We start from the raw sequence: 20,584 nt of genomic DNA on the forward strand, positions 1-20,584 counted from the left end.
GGAGAGAGGTAGGTAGGCTGTTCCAGAGGGAGACACCTGCAGAGAATAAGGATCGACCCCCAAATCTCTGTTTGGAGAAGCGTCTCACCCGTAGAAAGTTGAAGGAGGCCGAATAGAGGGCTCCAGAAGGAGAGTATTTGGGAAGAGAGCGTTGTAGTTAGTAAGGGCTGCGGCCCCAGAAAGCCTTGTGACCTATGCAGAGGGACTTGAACTTGATCGTTGCAGCCACGAGGAGCCAGTGGAGTGATTTCAGCGCCGGAGAGATGCGGTCCCTTGGCTTAAGGCCAAGGATAAGTCTTGCGGTTCTGTTCTGGATAAGTTGAAGAGGTTGGATAGAAGAAGCAGGAAGATTGAGAAAAGAGACTGTTGCAGTAGTTTAGTCTGGAGAGAACCAGGGCTCTGGAGACAGTGATGCTCTGGAGGAAGGTGAGAAAAGGTAGAATACCTCTGAGGAGGTGCAGGTGGTAGTGTGACTTTTTGGACATGTCCGAGATGTGAGAAGAGAAGGAGAGACTAGAGTCGAAGATGATCTCCAGTTTTTTTGCCTCACTGGTGTGAGCAGGTGTCCCAAAGAGGACGATCTCGGTCTTGCTGGCATTAAGGCAGGGATCATTATCAGCAGACCAGGACTGAACTGCGGACAGTCAGGAATGAGCGAGGAGGAAGAGGCAAAGGGTATCCTGAAAGAGTGCTGTGTTGGAAGTGAAGGCAGAGATCTTGTGTACCAAAGGGGCCATGTAGACATTGAAAAACCAGGGGGATAGATTAGATCCCTGGTTGACACTACAAGTAGAGCGAGAGAGATAGCGGAGAGAAAGGACCCAAGTTCCACCTGGGAAGGACGGTCCGAGACAAAGGACGCAAGCCATGCCGGGGCTTGATCTGTGATGCTCCGTGTGTCACAGACACAGGAGATCAGGATGTTGTGGTTTACTGTATCAAAAGCAGAGGAGAGGTCAAGGAGAATGAGGACAGAGGGAGAGTTAGTCATGGTTTGAGAGCAGGTCTTCACAGGTTTTCAGAAGAACTGTTTCCATGCCTATGTATGCTCTAAACCCAGACTGATGGTCATGGAGACAACCAGCAGATTCAGTGTGGGAAGGGTAAGCAGAGAGATGGACAACTTTTCCAGGAGTTTGCCCAGGAAAAGAGTGATGGAGATCAGGCGATAGTTCACCTGAATTGAAGGGTCAGCAGAGTTTTTTTTTTTAAAGTTTTTTTTTTTTAAGCAGAGCGTGCACAAGTGTATGCTTGAGGTAAGTGGGGACAACTGCAGTGGCGAAGGAGAGGTTACAGAAGTCTGTCAAGGCTGGATCTTGAGAGTCAATGTTGTCCTTGATGGTTTTGGAGGGGCATGGGCCCACCTGTTTAGAAGAAGCTTTCATAGACCGGACTGGTCTAGAAACCTCCTTAGGTGTGACAGGGGAGAGGGGGGCGTGGTGGGGGAACGCAAGGGGGTCCCGGGAGATGATGGCGAATGAGTGGGTGCGGAGGAGAGGGGACAGAATGTGCTGTGTTTTGGCAGTGAAGTGTGTAGTCGGGGCCCCCGTATTTAAATGTAATCAGCCTTAGGCAGGCCGCTATTGTAAATTCCTAGGGGTGTTGTAGAGCCTCCCTCCATTCATCTTCATCTCCCTCTCCTACATCACCCGTCCTCCTTTCTCTACAACTATCTAGTTGTATCGTCAAGTTTAGGGCTAGTTCCTTATAGAGAGCTGATATCCGTTTCCCCTTATAGAGAGCTGATATCCGTTTCCCCTTAATCTCACTGTCTAGCACATTTCGCTCAATTGGGGAGGCCTGCAGGATATGGGACCCACTGCTCGTATGTGGCTCCAGAGCCTGCCTAAATTGCAAGTATCTATAGTGCTCCTGTCTAGTCAGCCCCAGGCCTTCCACAGCTCTTGGAAGTAACTTAAACCCTCCAGTGTCACTCCATCTTCCAATGCCCTAATCCATTTATTCTTCCACACCCCTTCCCATCTCAGATGCTGGATCCCCTTAATGAGCCTGTTTCCCCAGATTCAAGCCGCCAGCTTCCACCATTTCCCACATCCTAGATAACTGTGGGGTTGCGTCCAAAACAAGCCCACTGTTTTTTTGACTGGTGGGTCCATAGCCTTTTGGGTTTTCGCATATAGGAGGCCTTCCCATCCGTTCCTACCCATCAATTCCAATTCTGTGGCCACTAGGTGATCTCTACCCCCGCAGTACGCCCACCCAGTTTGCTATGGACAATTGTGACACCAAGTACTAGAGCCTCAAATTCGGGAGACCTAGCCCCCCTCCCAAGTTGAATTGTATAGTGTTTCCAACTTTACTTTGGGCGTCCACCCTTCCCATAAGAACTCCTTCAATGTCCAATTGACCCTTTCAAAGTCGCTTGCTTGTATTACGGCTATGCCATCTACTGCAAAAACCGTGAGATATGAGTTGGAGGGGGATTGGCAATTATTGCTAGGAATCACATCTCTCTAACGCACCAAGCCATTGCCACGACTGTGAGATTTTGCACCTTAAACTCACCCCAACTCCTTGCAGCTGTATAAACCCTCATCCTAATCTATCACCCTCGTACCACCATGGACTCCTTCAATGAAGAAATCTAGCATCTTCTAGCAGACCTTCAAGGGGCAAACAGAGCAACTCTGTTTCTGGGAGACCTAAACCGCTTTAGAGGGGAACCATCAGAAAAAGAGGCCATTCTGCTCGAATCTAACCTCAATAACATCAATCATCATGTTATGAACTCCGACCCCACCAATACCAAAGGCAATATCCTAGATTGGTTTGCCACACAAAATCTGAAGGTCCAAGTTAAAAATCCCACCCCCTGCATCTGGTTGGATCATTTTTGGTCAATTTCGACTTAGATCTTCAAGTTCCTCATCTTAAATTGCCCAATTGTAAGGCTCACCTGATTCCCACGGAGGCGCAGGTCTGGCTTCGAGTGCTGATGCTTCTTCAATGGTGAAGCGCAGGACTCTGAAGATGGACAGGAAGGGCCCTCTACTCTGGCTTCTCCGGCTCGCAGGAATATTCCCCTGTGCGTGAAAAGGGAGTATTACCTACTGACTGAGTTATGCTCAAGCCTCCCACTCTCTTCCAACCCTCCACGATACCCTTCCATGATTCCCTGTGAAGTCTCACCTTAGGGTCAGGAAGGATGAGCTCTCCATCCTGCTTCTGATGCAGGGGCGCGTTGAAACCCAGTTACTTCACTGGATTGAGGATTGATGGGAGTTCAGGTAAGCTTGACTATTCAGGTAAGGCTCTGTAAAAGTTCTGTTGCAAGTTCAAAAGTCCAAGCTTATGTCTTTTTTCCCCTTAGGGGCCGGGGTTCGGAATGCTGGAGATATGGCACCGACCCGAAGTGAAACGTGCAGTTCCAGTAAATGGCAGGTTAGTTCTGGATGAGCGCTCGGGAACTGTCCTTGCATACGCTCATTCAATGTCTTTGTCTTTTTTCCCCATGGGGGCCGGGGTCCGGAAAATGCCTGGAAGCGGCAAGACCCAAAATGAAATGGGAATGACCCAACAGGTAAGTCTTATACCCTTCCTTCTCTCACCACTTAATCTTGGCTTTTTCTCTAGGCTCTGGGAAGTGGCTGTGTATCCGGATGATCGCTGCTGAAGATGGAGGAACCCAGGAAAGGTGAGTGAAATGCAGCGCTGCAGCGATCGTAACAAAATGCTTTTAAAAATGTCTTCCCTTTCAGGATCTTCGGTGATGTCTACGTGGTGCAGATTTAGCTGGTAAGGTCTCTTGTCTCCCTTTGCAGGTGACCCGGGATGCTGACAGGCGTGGCTGAAGTCCAGATGCAGGAGCTGACACGGTGAGCGTCCAGCTGCGAGGAGCAGAACAACGCGAAGCATGAATTGCTGATCGGGTGTGGTTTAAATAGCTTTGGAAGAAGTCCCAAGTGTGTATCCTTTCTCCAATCAGGTATGTATCCTTCCCCGACCACACCCGGGTGGAAAGTAGTCCCACAGGTAAAGTAGTTCCATTCAGGCCTCAAGAGGGCCTGGATGTGGCAGCATGGTCTGCGTCAGGTAAGTGCTCATTAAAACACTTGAACACATGTCTAGCTTTATGAGCCTGGCGCCTAAGGCGCCAGGACAGAGGTCCAACATGAGCCTGGCGCCTAAGGCGCCAGGACTGCGTCCAAAGGGCCCCAGCTTGGGCCCGCTGGCACTCCCCTGGGGTAAATGATGCCTGCCTCTGGGGTCGCTGGGTCGGAACTGGCTCCTTGGAGGTAGGCATCATGACAGTACCCCCCCTCAAGGCCCCTCCCAAGGTTCTTCCCTCCGGGGGTTTGTACTTGTTCGGAAATCTCCAGTGAAACCTTTGTACTAATCGAGGTGCGTGGACATGGTTACTAGGCTCCCACGATCTCTCCTGAGGTCCATATCCCTTCCAGTCAACAAGATGGAAGAGTTTCGACTTTACCACCTTGGAGTCTAAAATGTCTTTAACTTCGAATTCTAATTCCCCTTCAATTTGAACTGGATCTGGAGGCTTGGACAATCAGGTTCCTGGTTGTACTGGCTTCAAAAGTGATGCATGAAAAACTGGATGAATACGCATGTTGGACGGTAGATCCAGTTTAAAGGCCACTGGGTTGATTATAGCTTTGATGGGATAAGGTCCTATGAATCTGGGATTGAAGGTTCGCGGGCTCTTGAGGGGTAAATGTTTAGTTGCTAGCCATACCTGGTCTCCTACTTGGTAAGGAGGAGTTTTACTTCGGTGCAAATCAGCGTTTTCTTTATATTTTTTCTTCGCTTGCTGTAAATGAGTTGCAGCTTCTTTGAAGGCTCGGGTTATTGTGGAATGCAGATGATTTACTACGGGCATTTCCAGGGTCAGAGGTGGATCTAGGTCAGAGGTACGAGGATGGTGACCATACCAAGTATAAAAGGGGGTTTGTCCGGTTCCAGAATGCACTGAATTGTTGTATGCATATTCTGCGATCCAAAGGATGTCTTTCCAATTTAACTCGGATTGGTGTAACATGCACCGAAGATATTGCTCGAGAGTCTGATTGGTTCTCTCGGTTTGTCCGTCGGTCTGGGGGTGGTGGCTGGTGGATAACCGCACATCTATTTGTGCTAGTTGGCAACACTTTTTCCAAAAATGTGAGATAAATTGACTTCCACGATCCGAGACTAATATGGAAGGGAAACCATGTATGCGAACTATATTCTCCAGGAATTCCTTGGCCAAGGTGGAAGCTGAAGGCAAACCCTTTAAAGGGATAAAGTGGGCCATTTTGGAGAATAGGTCCACAATTACAAGGATTGTGTTGTAACCAGCACAAGGAGGCAGATCTGTTATAAAGTCCATTGACAAGGTGTGCCATGGTGCCGGTGGAATATCCAAGGGTTGAAGTAGGCCGGCTGGCCTTTTCTTTTGAGCCTTGTTTTTGATTATTGTACACCCTTGATAACGACCCGGAGGGACGAAACATGTGTCGGCTGTTCCTGTGTCAATACATTTTGATGCAAACATAAAGATTATATCTGTTATATCACAATGCTTGATGTGGAATCTTTTCAATTCAACTTAGAATAACGCAAATGATAATTCCCAGGATCTGCACCTTTGACTTACCTTCAATCTCATTATCCCCTGATATACTAATTAAGACCTTTAATGGAAAATTCACCCTGCTTTTGGACAGATTTGCCACTCTCAAATCTAGAACTGTTCGGGGCAACCCTAACCATCAAAATTGGTTCTCACCAAAACTTAGATCCCTACAAATAAAAAGAGAAAGACAGAGAGGTGCTGGCTTAAATGCCCCTCGACTGATGATAAAAACATCTGGAAATCTCTTGAAAAAGCCTATAAGAATGGTATTATAGAGGCCAAAACGAACTTTTTCAACCAACAAATCTCAGAAGCGAATACCAAACCCAAAACATGGTTTGATATACTAAAGCTTCTTGAAAAGCCCAAGGCCCAATTAACACTGTTTACACCCTCCAACGGCGACAGCACCAAAATACAGGCAGCATTCCAAGATAGAAAACTTGGAGATATGGAAAAAATGCAAAGCCAGATCTTAGCCAAATCAAGTACTGCTCCCCAAGGAGTGTTGACTCCCCCTACCCAATGTTCAGCACCTGCTCATGACGGCATCTCTTTTAGCTTTACGCATGTATCTAACCTCGATCTGCTAGCCATTTTGGGGACTATGCGTCCAAACGTAATTCCTCCAAAACTAATCTTAGATAACAAGTATATCTTTGTCCCATTCCTGGCTCGGTTTGTCAATGCCTCCTTTTGCACACATGTAGTTCCAGCAGACATTAAATATGTCACTCCCTCTTGAAAAAGCCTGGATCGGACCTTAAGGGACCCTCTTAAGTTAAATTACTTGATAAAGAATCAACCCATGAAATCCAACTCTACATGGAGATCATGAACATCCTCCATCCCAGGCAATCGGGCTTTCGTCCGCCCATAGCACTGAAACTGCCCTTGTTGATCTTCAGAGCCATATACCAAGAATTATGGATCATGGTAAATTTGGCTTTTTGGTACTATTAGACTTATCTGCTGCGTTTGATTTATTATACCACAAACGTCTCATACAAATCCTCAGGGACATCTGTCATTTTTCTGCCTTCACCTGCAAATGTCTACTATCCTTCTTGACTGGTAGGAAATCCAAAGTTTGCTGGGAGTGTGCCACTCCAGACCCCATTTTTCCACCTGTTGGGTGCCTCAGGGCACATGTATGTGCCCCATACTGTTCAATTTATACATCCTCTCTTTGCAGCCTCTTAGAAAAGTTGGGAGTCTTTTGGACCAATTATGCTGATGACACCCAGCTGGTCCTGGAGCTCTCGGGGCATTATGCCAATGATAGCATACTCCTCCAAAATATCTATTCGAGGGGATTGGGTCCTCCGACGTATTCCATATCTATGACATGTAATCACCACAGCTGTGCTGCTTCGGAAACTTTTTTCTGCGTCCTGCGTCGATGACGTTGATGCGCCGTCGTCGAGGACCTCCTCCGACGTCCAATGTCATCCGATGTGATAAGTAGGACGCACGACGCCCGTAGCCTCAGTTCCGTTTTTTCCCCCAACGTGTTGCTTCGTGATTCTCAGTTCACGCCTCGACTCTTTAGAGTTCTGTTCTTCTCGGTTCTTCGAACCTGTTCGTTTTGTGAAAATCCTTCGTGTGAAGATGTCTTCTACTTCGTCTTCGACCCCGCGTCCGGGTTTCAAGAAGTGCGGGGAGTGTGGGACAAGATGTCGGTGACGGACTCGCACGACGCCTGCCTCTGGTGCCTCGGGGAGGCCCACGACACGGATGACTGTATCGACTGCCAGTCGCTCACGTCCAAAGCCTTACGCGAACGTAAGACGAAGTTGTCGGTAGGTCGGGTGTCCAAGCCCAGGAAGTCGAAGTCTGCGGGGCTTTCGACGGATGATTCGAGGGGTGACTCTCCGCGTCATCGTCAGAAGTCTCGTGGGTCTCCTTCTAGGAGTCGGTCTCGCCACTCCTCAGCCTCTTCGAGGCATTCTCGGAAGCGCCGACACCGGTCGTCTTCCAGGTCCTCTTCGGAGGACTCTGCCCGGCACGTCGCTTATCCCACCAGCCGTGCGACGCCAGAGGAATGGGCTTCCTTCGGGAAGAAAATGCTGGCGATTCTTGAGTCGCAGGGTACTATGCCGTCCGCGCCCCCGAGCGGGGTCGGTCGTGAGAGGACGAGAGACACCGCTCGCAAGAGTGGTCGGCACGAGTCACGGGAGAGGTCCCGTTCGGACAAGGAGACTCGTTCTCTCTCGACGTACCCGTTCCAGGTCCCGGTCCTCGACGCGTTCGAGACCGCATGCACCTGTGAGGTCTTCGAGGAAGACATCGACGTCTGAGGCGTCGAGGGCGTCGACAGGCTTTCTCGAGGCTCCGGCTCCGAGGAAGTCGTCGAAGCCGTCGACGCTCAGGTCGTCGAGGGACACGCTCAGGGCTCCGGCTTCGAGGGCTGTGTCGACGCCGCCGTTGCTGGAGGCGCTGCATCTGACGTCGACGCCGATTTCCTCGACGCCGATCCTCTCGGCACCGATGCCGGTTCTCTCGGCGCCGATTCGCTCAACGCCATCGACGCCTTTTTCTTGTCGGAGGTACCCCGTGGCACGGGAGAACCCCCTAGGAAGGCTCTGGTTAAGAGCAAGCACTCTCGGGTGCCTTCTTTTCGCCACCTGGACTATATTTCAGAGGCGGATGAGGATTCTGATGGCCTGGTTCCTAGTCAGGTTCCAGATGAAATTGTCTCGGGCCATAGTCAGTTTGACGATTTGAGACAGTCACTGCATGATGCCAGTGGACTGGACACCTCTCCGGAGGTGGAGTTTTGTAGGCCTGAGCCTGGCTCTCATGCCGATTCCTCGTACCGGCGCCTTATGGCTAGGGTTTCTGAGTACTTGGGATGGTATGCTCCCCCAGGGGAGTTTGTGCAGGATGATCTGACGGACATCCTTGATGTTGGTCCCCCAACTGATCCGGTAGTGCTATACCATATGGCTTTACAGAGAAGGGTGGCGGCGGCTTGGACTGCTCCGGAGAGTCTCCCGGCGGTGGGCAGATCCTTGTCGCGAAAATACCGTCCAGCCAGTAGCGACCCCTGCTACTTGACCAGGCACCCTACTCCGGAGGGTTTGGTGGTGCAGGCGGCCACAGCCCCGGCAAAGCAGGCGTCGTACCCTACCATCCCTCCTGATAGGGACGACAAACGTTTTGATGGCTGGGCGAAGAAAGTGTTTTCTTCTGGTGGTATGGTGCTTCAGGCGGCCAACTCCATTTGTGCCTTGTCTCGTTTCACACACACTCTGTGGAACTGTGTTTCGTTAGCGGCTGAACATATTCCCGAAGGGGACGAACGGGATGGTTTCCTTGCTATGGTCCAGGATGGTAAGGATGCCATGTGTGAGTCCGTTCAGTCGGGTTTGGACTTAGCTGAATGCGTCAGTAGGTCCATGGCGGCGAGCACCGTGATACGCAGGTTTGCGTGGTTGCGGAAGTCGGGGTTTGCTCCTGATGTGCAGTCTCGGCTCCTCAACATGCCCTTTGACGGTGAACACCATTTTGGCAGCAAGGCTGACAAGAGCCTTGAGAGGTTGCAGACCTCGAAAGCTGCAGCGAAGTCGTTGGGCGCTGCAGTTCGCCAACCTCCGCCTTTTCGTCCTAGGGGACAGCAGTGGAGGGGTGGTTCCTTTCGCTATTACTCGTCCTTCAGTAAAGCGAGAGGAGCTGGCAGTCAAAGAGGCCAACGCAGGGGTACCAGAGGTGGACGACAGGGTACCCGTGGTGCCAAGGCCGCTCGGGCAGTTGCCTCTTTGCCCTCAGGTAACGCCGCGGCCGCTCCCACTCAGTCATGGGGCCATGTCCCATGGTTCGCCGGTTGGGGGAAGGCTGGCGCAGCATCTTGTAGAGTGGCAAGCCATTACTTCAGATGTGTGGGTTCTGGAGATCATAACCCACGGCTACTGTCTTCCCTTTCGGCACAGGCCTTGCGACAATCCACCGGGAAACCTCTCTTTGCAGAGTCCGGATCCGCTCCTTGCGCAGGAAATTCGAGCCCTGCTGGAGAAAGGCGCCATAGAACTGGTGCCTGTAGCGGAGAGGAACATGGGATGGTATTCCCCTTATTTTTTGATTTCGAAGAAAGACGGGGGATTGAGACCCATCATGGACTTGCGCGGTTTGAACAAACTCCTAGGAAGGACAAGTTCAAGATGGTTACTCTCTCTCAAGTCCTCCAGGCCCTTCAGCTTCAGGACTGGTTGGTGTCACTCGACCTCAAGGATGCTTACTTCCATGTGCCGATCCATCCCAAGCACAAGAAGTACCTGAGGTTCGCGGTTGGCGACTCGCACTTTCAGTTTCGGGTCCTGCCGTTCGGATTGACCTCCGCCCCGAGGGTTTTCACCAAGCTCATGGTGGTGGTGGCAGCGCATCTCAGGCAAGGGGGGGATTCACTTCTACCCCTACTTGGACGATTGGTTGATCAGGGGGAGCTCTCCCGAGCAAGTCCTGGATCATCTGTCCGTCACCTGCCACTCCCTTCACAGGCTGGGCTTCTCCCTCAATTTAAAGAAGTCCCATTTGACGCCAACACAGCGGCTCCAGTACATCGGAGCAGTGCTCGACACTTCCCTGGGGCAGTGTTTTCCTCCCCAGGTGAGGGCTCTTCACATTCAGCAGATGGTGCACAGGTTTCAGCATGCCCAGACGCTCCCAGCGTTCGAGTTCTTGAGGCTGCTCGGCCTCATGGCATCCTGCATTCTTCTGGTGCCAGAGGCTCGCCTGCGGATGAGATCTTTGCAGTGGGCGCTCAAGACGCAATGGTCGCAGTCCTCCGGCAGGATGTCGGACCCGGTTCAGGTGCCGCCCTCGTTCGCCCGGACCTTCTGTGGTGGGCCGTCGAAGGCAACTTGATGAAGGGGGCTCCTTTTTGGCTTCCCTGGCCAGAGGTGACGATCGTGACGGATGCATCCCTCACGGGTTGGGGAGCTCATGCCAACGGGCTGACAGTCAGCGGTCGTTGGTCTCCGTCGGAGTCCAGACTCCATATCAATCTGTTGGAGCTGAGGGCCGTCAGGCTAGCCCTGAAGGCTTTTCTGCCGACTGCGAGGAAAGAGTGTCCTGATCCTGACGGACAACACAGTGGCCATGCACTACCTCAACAAAAAGGGGGGGGCAGGGTCACTTCCTCTGTGCAGGGAGGCGATGCAGCTCGAGTTCTGGGCCATCCAGCAGGAAGTTTCGATCTCGGCAGTTCATCTGGCCGGAGACGAAAACGTGACGGCGGACGCTCTGAGCAGGCAGAGCACGATCTCTCACGAGTGGGAGTTGGCTCAGGAGATTCTCCTGGAGATCTTCGCCCTTTGGGGGACCCCTCAAGTGGATCTCTTCGCCTCCAGTGTCAACCGGAAGTGCGAAAGGTTTTGCTCGCGGGAATTTCCTCCAAAAGGAGCCTTGGGAGACACGTTTGTGGTGGAGTGGTCGTTCCCGATGCTGTACGCGTTTCCTCCAGTCCCCGTCATCCCGCAAGTGCTGCGGAGGTTACGGAAGTTCGGTTCCCGGATGATCCTCATTGCTCCGGCGTGGGCTCGGAGGACGTGGTACCCGGACCTTCTCGACTTGTCCATCTGCCCTCCGCGTCGTCTTCCCTACCGAGATGATCTGCTCTCACGGGAGGGGGGTCAGGTTCTCCATCCAGAGGTCAAATCCCCCAACCTTCATGTTTGGCTTCTGAAAGGTTGAGGTATATGGATTGGGACCTCCCTGAAGACGTGATGGAGGTGTTGCTTTCGGCCCGAAGGCCAGCAACAAAGTCTCTGTACCGTTGCCGTTGGTTCTGCGACTGGTGCCGAGTTCAGAATGTGGATCCTTTTGCATGTGACATCCCCATGGTTCTGTCCTTTTTACTTTCTTTGGCCCACAGGGGCTTGCAAGTGGGTACCATTAAAGGTTACCTGGCGGCGCTGTCCATCTTTAAGCGCTCGTCTGATGAGTGTTCTTACTTTAAAATCCCTTTAATTTCACAGTTTCTGAAAGGGCTCACTAATGTGTTCCCTCTGTCACCTTTCCTGGTGCCCGGTTGGGATTTAAACCTTGTTCTTAAGTTTCTTATGGGTGCTCCGTTTGAGCCTTTACATTTTTGCCCTTTGAGGCTGTTAACTCTGAAAACTGTGTTGCGGTTACTTCCGCTCGCAGAGTGAGTGAGTTGCAGGCACTTTAGTTTAGCCACCCTTCACTGTATTTCACAAGGACAGGGTTGTCCTTAGAGTTCGTCCTTCTTTTCTTCCGAAGGTAGTGACGGAATTTCATTTGGCCCAGAAGGTTGTTCTTCCGGCATTCTATCCTCCTCCGCATCCTGGTAAGGAAGAGGAGAGGCTCCATAGGCTTGATCCTAGGAGAGCTTTAAGCTTTTATGTTTCACGCATGTCCCAGGTCAGAGTGGACGATCAACTCTTTAATGGTTACGCTGGAAAGCGTTTAAGGCAAGCTGTGACGAAACAGACTTTGTCTCGCTGGATTATTTTGGCCATCTCGGAGTGCTACCGCTTGGCGGGTAAGGACCCACTGGCTGGCTTGCGGGCCCATTCTACCAGGGGTATGGCTGCATCTACTGCCCTGCAGAGGGGTGTTCCTATTCGCAACATCTGTGATGCAGCCACCTGGGGTTCAGTACATACATTTGTACGTCACTATTCCCTTGATTCCATCCGACCACAGGATCTGGCCTTTGGCAAGGCGGTCCTTTGCTCGGCTATTTGATTGGCTATTCTAAATTTTGATTCTAAATTCTTTCCCTCCTCCTTGCTCTGGTACTGCTTTGGGAGTCTGTCATAGATATGGAATACGTCGGAGGACCCAATCCCCTCGAAGAACAAGTTACTTTCTTACCTGGTAACGTTCTTTCGATGGGATGGTCCGGCGACGTATTCGATATCACTCCCACCCTGCCTTCCCCGCTGCAGAATTTCTTTTGCGATTGCAGCTTACGTTCCGCAAGGCTTTGTGTCTGAGTGGCAGTTGACTAATGTCACACGTTCTGGGGGAAAAAACTACAACTGAGGCTACCGGCGTCGTGCGTCCTACTTAGCACATCGGATGACGTCAGACGTCGGAGGAGGTCCTCGACGACGGCGCATCGACGTCATCGACGCAGGACGCAGACGCCGAAAAAAGTTTCCGAAGCAGCACAGCTGTGGTGATTACATGTCATAGATATGGAATACGTCGTCGGACCATCCCATCGAAAGAACGTTACCAGGTAAGAAAGTAACTTGTTCTTCTCAAATAGACACCTGGATGATGGACAATTGAATGCGTCTCACTCAACAAGGGCAGGACCAAGCTACTTATCTTTGGTTCATTCCAAACAAGGACTAAACTCCCTAACTGCTATCAGTCATTCTCCATCCAGGACTGGTGCATTTCAGTTCGGGAAAAAGTGAAAACACTGTGTACAAACCGATTGTTCACTGAGTGCCGAAGCTGATGTGAACTTGGTGACCAAAAATTGCTCTTACCACATTATGCTTCTCAGAAACATTCATCCTTACCTTAACGAAGAAAATTCAGCCACTATAGCTAGGGCTACTATTCTGTCAAGAATAGACTACTGTAATGCACTCTTAGTTGGCACGGATAAAAAAAGCATCCAGCACTTAAAAGTCATCCAAAATAATGCAGTCCGGATCATCAAGTAAGTTCATAGAATGGAACACATTTCAAACCACCTACTGGAGCTGCACTGGCTACGGGTCATGGTTAGATATCTGTTTAAGGCAGCACACAAACAACTTTTTTGTGCTAGTAACTTTTGAAAATATTTTGTGACAGCTATATAATTGAAATACATACTTCAGTAATTGTAACCATGAGTCATTGATTCTCTTGGAGGTCATTTTAACCTTAGTCAAGTGTTATGGGTTCTTCACATGCTAAAGTTTTATGTGGAAAGAATTAACCTTGAAGTGCACTAAATTTGCTTGTAACGTTAAAGGTAAGACACCTGGTCTTTTACATTGCCTGCATTCTGTATCTGTAGGAACACGTTCTCATCTTTGTAAGCTGCTCAATGTTTATAGACAGTTGTAAGTACAGTTCCTTGCCTTTTTGTTTAATGTTATTTTTTTGTTTGTTGCAGATGTGCTTTGGAAAGCATCCAGATAGCCCATCAGCAGGTGCTGATGCAGATGCTTCTGATGTGCAGTCTATAGATTCTAGCATATCAAGAAGAGGTACAGGATCAAGTAAGAAAGACACTGTGTGTCAGGTAGGTGTACAGTCCAAACATCTAGAACACATATGTAGACATCTTTGAGAAAGAGAATCTTTTAAATCACAATTACAACATAGTGAAGTGTTTTTACACAAATGGAGTACTTGCACAAATGTCCAGCTCAATTTTACCTGTTTCTTTGCAAATGTGAATCCATTCAGTTTAAAAAAGATTTTTTGAGATGTGTTGGATATGTGGGGCCTCAGCTAGTAGATTCCTGGGTATATATTACATTCTGTCAAAACTGGAAAGTTTCACGTGTTCTATGGTATGTAAACAGAGTTGTATCTTTCTATATTAGCAACCCAAAGACTTCCTACATGTTTGTGGGTTTAATTTGGCTGCAAATGATTGAGCATGGTTGAGCCATATATTTACAGTAAGGGAATACTTGCATGGACGTTTAGGCTAACACTTCTATTTACATTGATTTATTTTAGTTTGAAAGCATTGGTTGTTTTTCGGTTTTGTTAGGGCAATTCTACTTTTTTTGTTGCTAGGAAAACCTTTGTACCAATTAAATTTCTTTTTCTTCTAGGGAAACCTTACTTGGTTGTTTTACATCTAGTTGAGAAACTTTCTTCGGACCTTTAATTGTTCACTTAATTTGTGTTTACAGTTGCATTTTCAAGATTGGCTTTCTCTGTTTTGATTTTTCTAACGTTCAACTTTCTTTTCTTCTGCAATTATCACCAAGCAGGAATCCCCTCGGGAGGGCCACTTTTGGGATGGTGAGAGGGCTTCCCTTTTAAATGGTTCCCCCCATTTTCCCGTATAACTGCAAAGCATAGTTCTGAGCATGGAATTGCTGTTTTTCTCCATGCCTGCAGGCAAATGCTATTGCTGTGGTCGATTCCGGATGCTCACCTCAGTATTTAAGTCTCTCCCACAGCTGTTCTCCTTCTGTGCGACTCCATCAAGTGTCCTAGTCGCCACTGTGCCTGCATTGACCTTCTTGTCCAGTAACGGCTGCCTTAGCTTGCTTCATCCCTTTTTGGGCTAGCTTTTCATCCAGCCACTCCAGCATTGCCGTGCCTGTCCGCCTCCATGCCTCTAGAGTAGGGCTTGTTCCTTGAGAGTTCCTTCTCTCAACCACACATTCCCGAACACTAACTATTGCAGCCCACTACTGCCATTCTCCTCATGTGAATTAGGGGCTAGAGTAGTGCTAGTCTGACCAGTGGCTGAGACAGCTTGACGTCCGTGCTGGACCACAGTGCCCTGCCATAGCGCTGTTTTCCTGTTAGAAAGCAATGAAGCAAAGCAGGATGTTTGACAGCATCTCAGTGAAGCAGGGCTGCTGCTGTGCTGAGCACGGCTGCTACTGTGACAGGGGTGAGGACAAATGCTCCTTTTTTCTCTTAACAAATGTGCTGGAGATTTTCTCTGTGCAGTAGTTGGCCATCGCTGAACTGCATCTGTATGTCCAAGTCCTCCCTCATGTCCAACTTTTCGCAACTCATTTTTTTTTTAATTTGTTTTATGGTGACTTAGTTTACATAAAACTTTACACAATTAAAATCCATGTTTCCAGGAATTGCAAGATGGCTGCCGAGGAGTGAAGGTGCACTCCATTACTCCTGGTCGGGCCACATAAGAGACGGTCAGAGCGGTGGAAAGATCACTAAATTCAGGCAAGTTAATTGAGAGGCACCCCAGGAGAGACTGGTGTACTCGAGCAGTGCTGAAGAACACATGGTCCACAAAGGAAACCTCCGGAGAGGAGCAGACCTGCACCGCCGGACGTGAGAAGGACAACGTGCGCGGGGGCTCAGCGTGGGGCACCCAGAAAGGCAGACAGCAGAGCGACAAGTGGCTACCCGTGAACGCAGAATCCGTCAGCAGGTCAGAGGGGTGAAACCAACCCCCCACCCCCGCGAGCAGCACGCAGGGAGCAGCTAAAGCCAGCAATTTAAAGGCGAGACTCTGCGGGAAAGGGAGAGGAGAAGCTCTGCCATGGTTGAGCACTGGCAAGAGACAGGAAAGGTGTCGGGCATCTCCGACTAGGAGAGGAGCCCCCTGGGACCAAGCAAACGCAGGGGCGAGGGGACGGATGGGGCGGGAGGATGCTCCAGCCTAACCCGGAGCACTGTGAGACCAATGCTCCGTTGGGAGCTGACGCAGTGGGCGAGCCGCAACAGCACTACATGGCGTGGCATAGGTGCTTGGAGACCACCAACCCCGGGAAGAGGGAGAAGCACAGGGAAAGCCTCACCGGCATCTCGAGGGGTGAAGTGGCAATGTTCATAAATCACATCCGGAGAGGCATAATGACACAGCTACACTCGCAGCATATGCCTAATGAGGGATAATAATCACCAACACTTCAACGGGAAGGGAGAGTAATATAGCACAAAGAACATTGTCGACACCATAATAAGTAAGACATCCCTCCCCCAAGCTCAGAAACCCACAGCAGGCAGTAGCAGCACAGGGGCTACAAGAGTTGGACAAGGGAACGGGACAGTACAAGACACCAATAAGTGAAGTTGGTGGGGGGAGACTACACTGTTAAGGGGACGGTGAAACTGAGAAACAAGATCCTGGTCTAGGTATGTGGGCCAGATAAAAGGACTATTGACCCCAAAAGGAGAACCTAAGGGGCCAGGGCAGCAGGGCTCAGCGCTCATAGCAATCCAGTGGGCAGCATGGAAGCCAAGCTAGGCAAGCACTATTGACCCCAAAAGGTGAACCAAAGAGCTGGGGCAGCTGGGTTCAGCGGCCGTAGCAGCCCGGTGGACAATAACAGAAGCCAAAGAAGACCAACAACGCTGACCTCAAAAAAGAGAATCGAAGTAGCTTGTGCAGCAGGGCTCTCGGGCCATAACAACGCGGACGGCATCGACAGGAGCCGAGGAAGGCAAGCGTTCCTGACCCCAAATGGAGAATTGAAGAGGCAGGCGCAGCAGGGCTCAGTGGCTATAATAACCCATGGGGCAGCTACGGAAGCCAACGAGGGCAAGCAGAGTGGCAAAGGAACAACACAGACGAGGAGGAGGTGAGGCTCCAACCAAATAGGGGAAGAAATACCTGGCGAGTGAGGACGGAGGGGAGAAATTGGAGCATCACTTCTCCTGCAGATGCCAGTCCAAAATAGGGAAACGGACCTTGAGGCCTCAGTCATCAAAGAAGAGTCAAAAGAAGTGCCAATTAGAGCGCTATTGGCACAAAGACTTGGTGGGCCCAGGACAGGAGAAGCAACTGCAACAGGCGGAGCAGGGGGAGGACGCCATACAAGAGACGGGGCGATGGCTCTGATTAAAGAGGACTTAGAAAAGTGCCTGTTTGGCATGGAGGAGAAAATCACTGCCTGCTTTCAACAACAGATCAGAGGTCTGAAGGAAGAACTGAAGGACGCACTAAAAGAGATTCGGGACGACAGCAGCTCCTTGGGGTGTAGAGTAGATCTGACGGAACAAGGGCTGTCCGAAATGGAAAAAGTACGCCAGAGCTCTGATCTATTGGCGCAGATTGCCTCCGCTACACACAACCTTGAGCTACAAACGGAGCATTTAGAAAATCGCTCAAGGCGCTCGAACATGAATCAAAGGCTTGGCGTAGGAAACCCTGGAGGGGGAACTGAAATCCACGATCTAACAATGCTTCGCCACCCTATTGATGGAAAGCATACTGGAGGTGATTCATATTGACTGGGTACACAGAGTGGGCCCAAAGAGGAGTGGAGAACGGAACAGGCCCAGAGACGCCCTAGCAACAATGGCTTCATACGAAGAGAAGGAGAAAATACTTACGGCAGCGAGAGAAAAAAAGATAACAATTAACGGCTCGGAGGTCAGCCTGCTCCAGGATTTGGCGATGGGTTCCGTGACCAGGAAACTGCATGAAAAATTGTCCCCTATAAGTGGGCATTCCCCTTCGGCTTACTATTACCGTGGGACGAGAGACAGCAGAGCGTAACAACCTGCGAAGAAGAAAAATGGGGCTTATTTGGTTTGAAGTTGCTCCAGCAGGCGACTCCTTCCAATCCCTTATGTAAATTAATTATTGAAAAAGCATTAGTTAGGATATTGTTGTCATCCAAATAGTCGCAGGTCACTGGATTTGGACGGATACTAAGCCCATACCGTCCACACACATAACAGAAAAGATGAAAAAACTCCAGGACTCAGCGCCAGTGTAGAGTTGGATTGTTTAATGGCACAATCTGTTTGCACAATCTAATGGGCGAGCCCTCTACTCGATTACGCGTTTCGGCTCCCACGAGCCTTTATCAAATCAGGGCTACATTCATTATACAAACCAAAAAAATGTTTTGTTCATAAAACACACAATATACTAGGCAAATGCATGATTCAATTGCACACATTGTATATACATTGATTTGTCACAAAACATATAGCACATTGTTATTCGACAGAGAAACAGGGGTTGGTGAAAGGGAGGATTGAGTGGGTTGAGAATATTCAAAAACAGTCATCATATCAACCATAGTCATATCGTGTTCAATTAATAATCAAAAGAAAAACAAAATACAATTGTTTCAAAAAACGAAAAAACGGGGGAAACGGGAAAAAGAAAAAGAAAAGCCCATTAGTTCCGGTTACTACAAAGACGAATCACTGAGTATAATGCTGTAATTCAAATAAGGTACATGCCTGGGGCTTACCCAGTAGCAAAAAGGTCCATAGGAGCATTGTCTGAAACAGTTATAGGGACAAATCCCAAAGCCGAAATTTTGTTAACACAAAAATTAAAAATGACCTGTATGAGTGGGATTGTGGGAAGGCCATTATAGGTTCTTACATAGCAACATCTAGTTGCGCTTTCACAAATTTTCCAACCTGCATTGCGCCTTTCTTTCACAACAAGAACCGCCCTCGCGATTGTATGACTAACAAAGTATAAAGTTACATTTCATGGTATACTCGTATCCTTTACCAAAAAATAGACCTCACCTTCACAGGTGTTAAAAATGTAAAATCACACTATGCCGTTATATCTAATTCATGCACAAACATATATTGAAGATGAATCTCGCCTTCGCGAGTATTTAATTACAATACGAACGCGTGCCGCTTAGTCGCACTGCATTCTCACGAAGGAACCGTGCTCATTATAAAGCACTCCTCGCATACGCGAGTGTTTTAGAGTAAGAAGAAACTCACTGTTCTGTAGTCTCTCGCGTCGGCTGCTCGAATGTTAGATGCAGCCGGCGCCATCTTGAAAGATCTAAATAGTATTCATCGTTGTCACGGCAACGTTGGCACCCGTTTCTGTGGCAACCTGGCTCGGTGCCTTGCAATGATCCAAATTAAAGGGGAAGTTACCCTAAAACGCTTGGACAGCAAAGAAATGCCTTTATACAAATTCATTCGAATGCCTTTCAGCTCGAAAAATTGGGGAAATGCATTACTACTTGTATTAAGTACATATATTGCTAGAATGACATCCTAAGATATCGATATAGAGAGAAAAAGAATTATTTACATTATACCTAAAGAGCGGAAACCATGTATAAGATAAGAAACCATCCCTAAAAAACACTGGAATGATTGAAGACACATTATTCGTAAATACATGTAACAGAAAACCCCTTGGCCTTCTATATCCCAAAATACATTGGCCAAAGATACTGGACATGATTCCAAACAGTAATAAAACACTAGAACACCGAGTAACCAGAATTCTATAGGAATGAGGCCATCTCATTGTCATTGTTCAAACCTGTTTTGGTAGAATTAAAAAAACAAATGATGCGTGCTTCCGACTGCCGCAATGCCTTCAATCTATCTCCTCCTCGTTTGCTCAAGGTAACTTGTTTTAAACCAATGAATCTAATATCAGATTTATTATGCAACTGATGACAATTCGAAACATACCGTTAGGCGAGTACATCCGCGCCAGACGGAATTGTCAACGGAACATGGATTTTGAAAAAGAATGCTTACTCTTAAGACATTGTTTCAAGAATAGAGGTTACTCTGAAAAATGTATTAAATTGGCTTATAAGAGAACAAAGGACATGCACCAACCTGATACTCTTCAACCTAAAATGGGTAAGGTTACCGATGAAAAATTTGGACCTAGTTTCATTACACAGTATTGTAAAGACCACCAGCAGATTCGGCGAATACTAGGGAAACACTGGTATCTGCTGAAACTAGATGACCACATCAGCAAATTGATAGATGAGAAACCACGAATGATCTTCAAGAGAGCAGGAACTCTCAAAACAATGCTCAGTCCATCTTTGTTGTCGGAGATCGAGCAAATTAATCGCACAACCTGGCTGTCTAACAATTCAATTGGTTTCAGGAAATGTGGTGGGTGCACCCAATGCAAATATGCGCACAACTCTACGAACAAGTTCATTGACTCTAATGGCAAACAATGGCTCATACAACAAGGGATCAATTGTAAAACTAAATTTGTAGTGTACTGTATTATTTGTATATGTAAGATGATTTATGTTGGTAGCACCAAAAGAGAGCTACAAGTCCGTATTCGTGAGCACCTGCAAAGATTGGCAGCCAAGATTCTTCGTTGCCACTATCAGATCATTGGCAGAACTGTCATCAGTTGCATAATAAATCTGATATTAGATTCATTGGTTTAAAACAAGTTACCTTGAGCAAACGAGGAGGAGATAGATTGAAGGCATTGCGGCAGTCGGAAGCACGCATCATTTGTTTTTTTAATTCTACCAAAACAGGTTTGAACAATGACAATGAGGGGGCCTCATTCCTATAGAATTCTGATTGCTCGGTGTTCTAGAGTGTTATTACTGTTTGGAATCATGTCCAGTATCT

The 20,584-nt window shown here is 48.6% G+C and overlaps 1 protein-coding gene across 3 annotated transcripts in view; it reads left to right on the forward strand.

Annotated features, from left to right (window-relative positions):
* Positions 1 to 20,584, forward strand: part of NSD3 (nuclear receptor binding SET domain protein 3) — a 2,619,674-nt gene that overhangs the window by 1,083,914 nt on the left and 1,515,176 nt on the right. For all 3 annotated transcript variants that reach the window (XM_069617934.1, XM_069617935.1, XM_069617936.1), the window contains exon 11: positions 13,680 to 13,808. In XM_069617934.1, the coding sequence (XP_069474035.1) occupies positions 13,680 to 13,808 (129 nt within the window). The remainder of the gene's footprint in view (positions 1 to 13,679; positions 13,809 to 20,584) is intronic.

This window comes from Ambystoma mexicanum, chromosome 10, assembly GCF_040938575.1.
Source record: "Ambystoma mexicanum isolate Mex_15411 chromosome 10, UKY_AmexF1_1, whole genome shotgun sequence".
In the NCBI taxonomy this organism is placed as follows: domain Eukaryota; kingdom Metazoa; phylum Chordata; class Amphibia; order Caudata; family Ambystomatidae; genus Ambystoma; species Ambystoma mexicanum.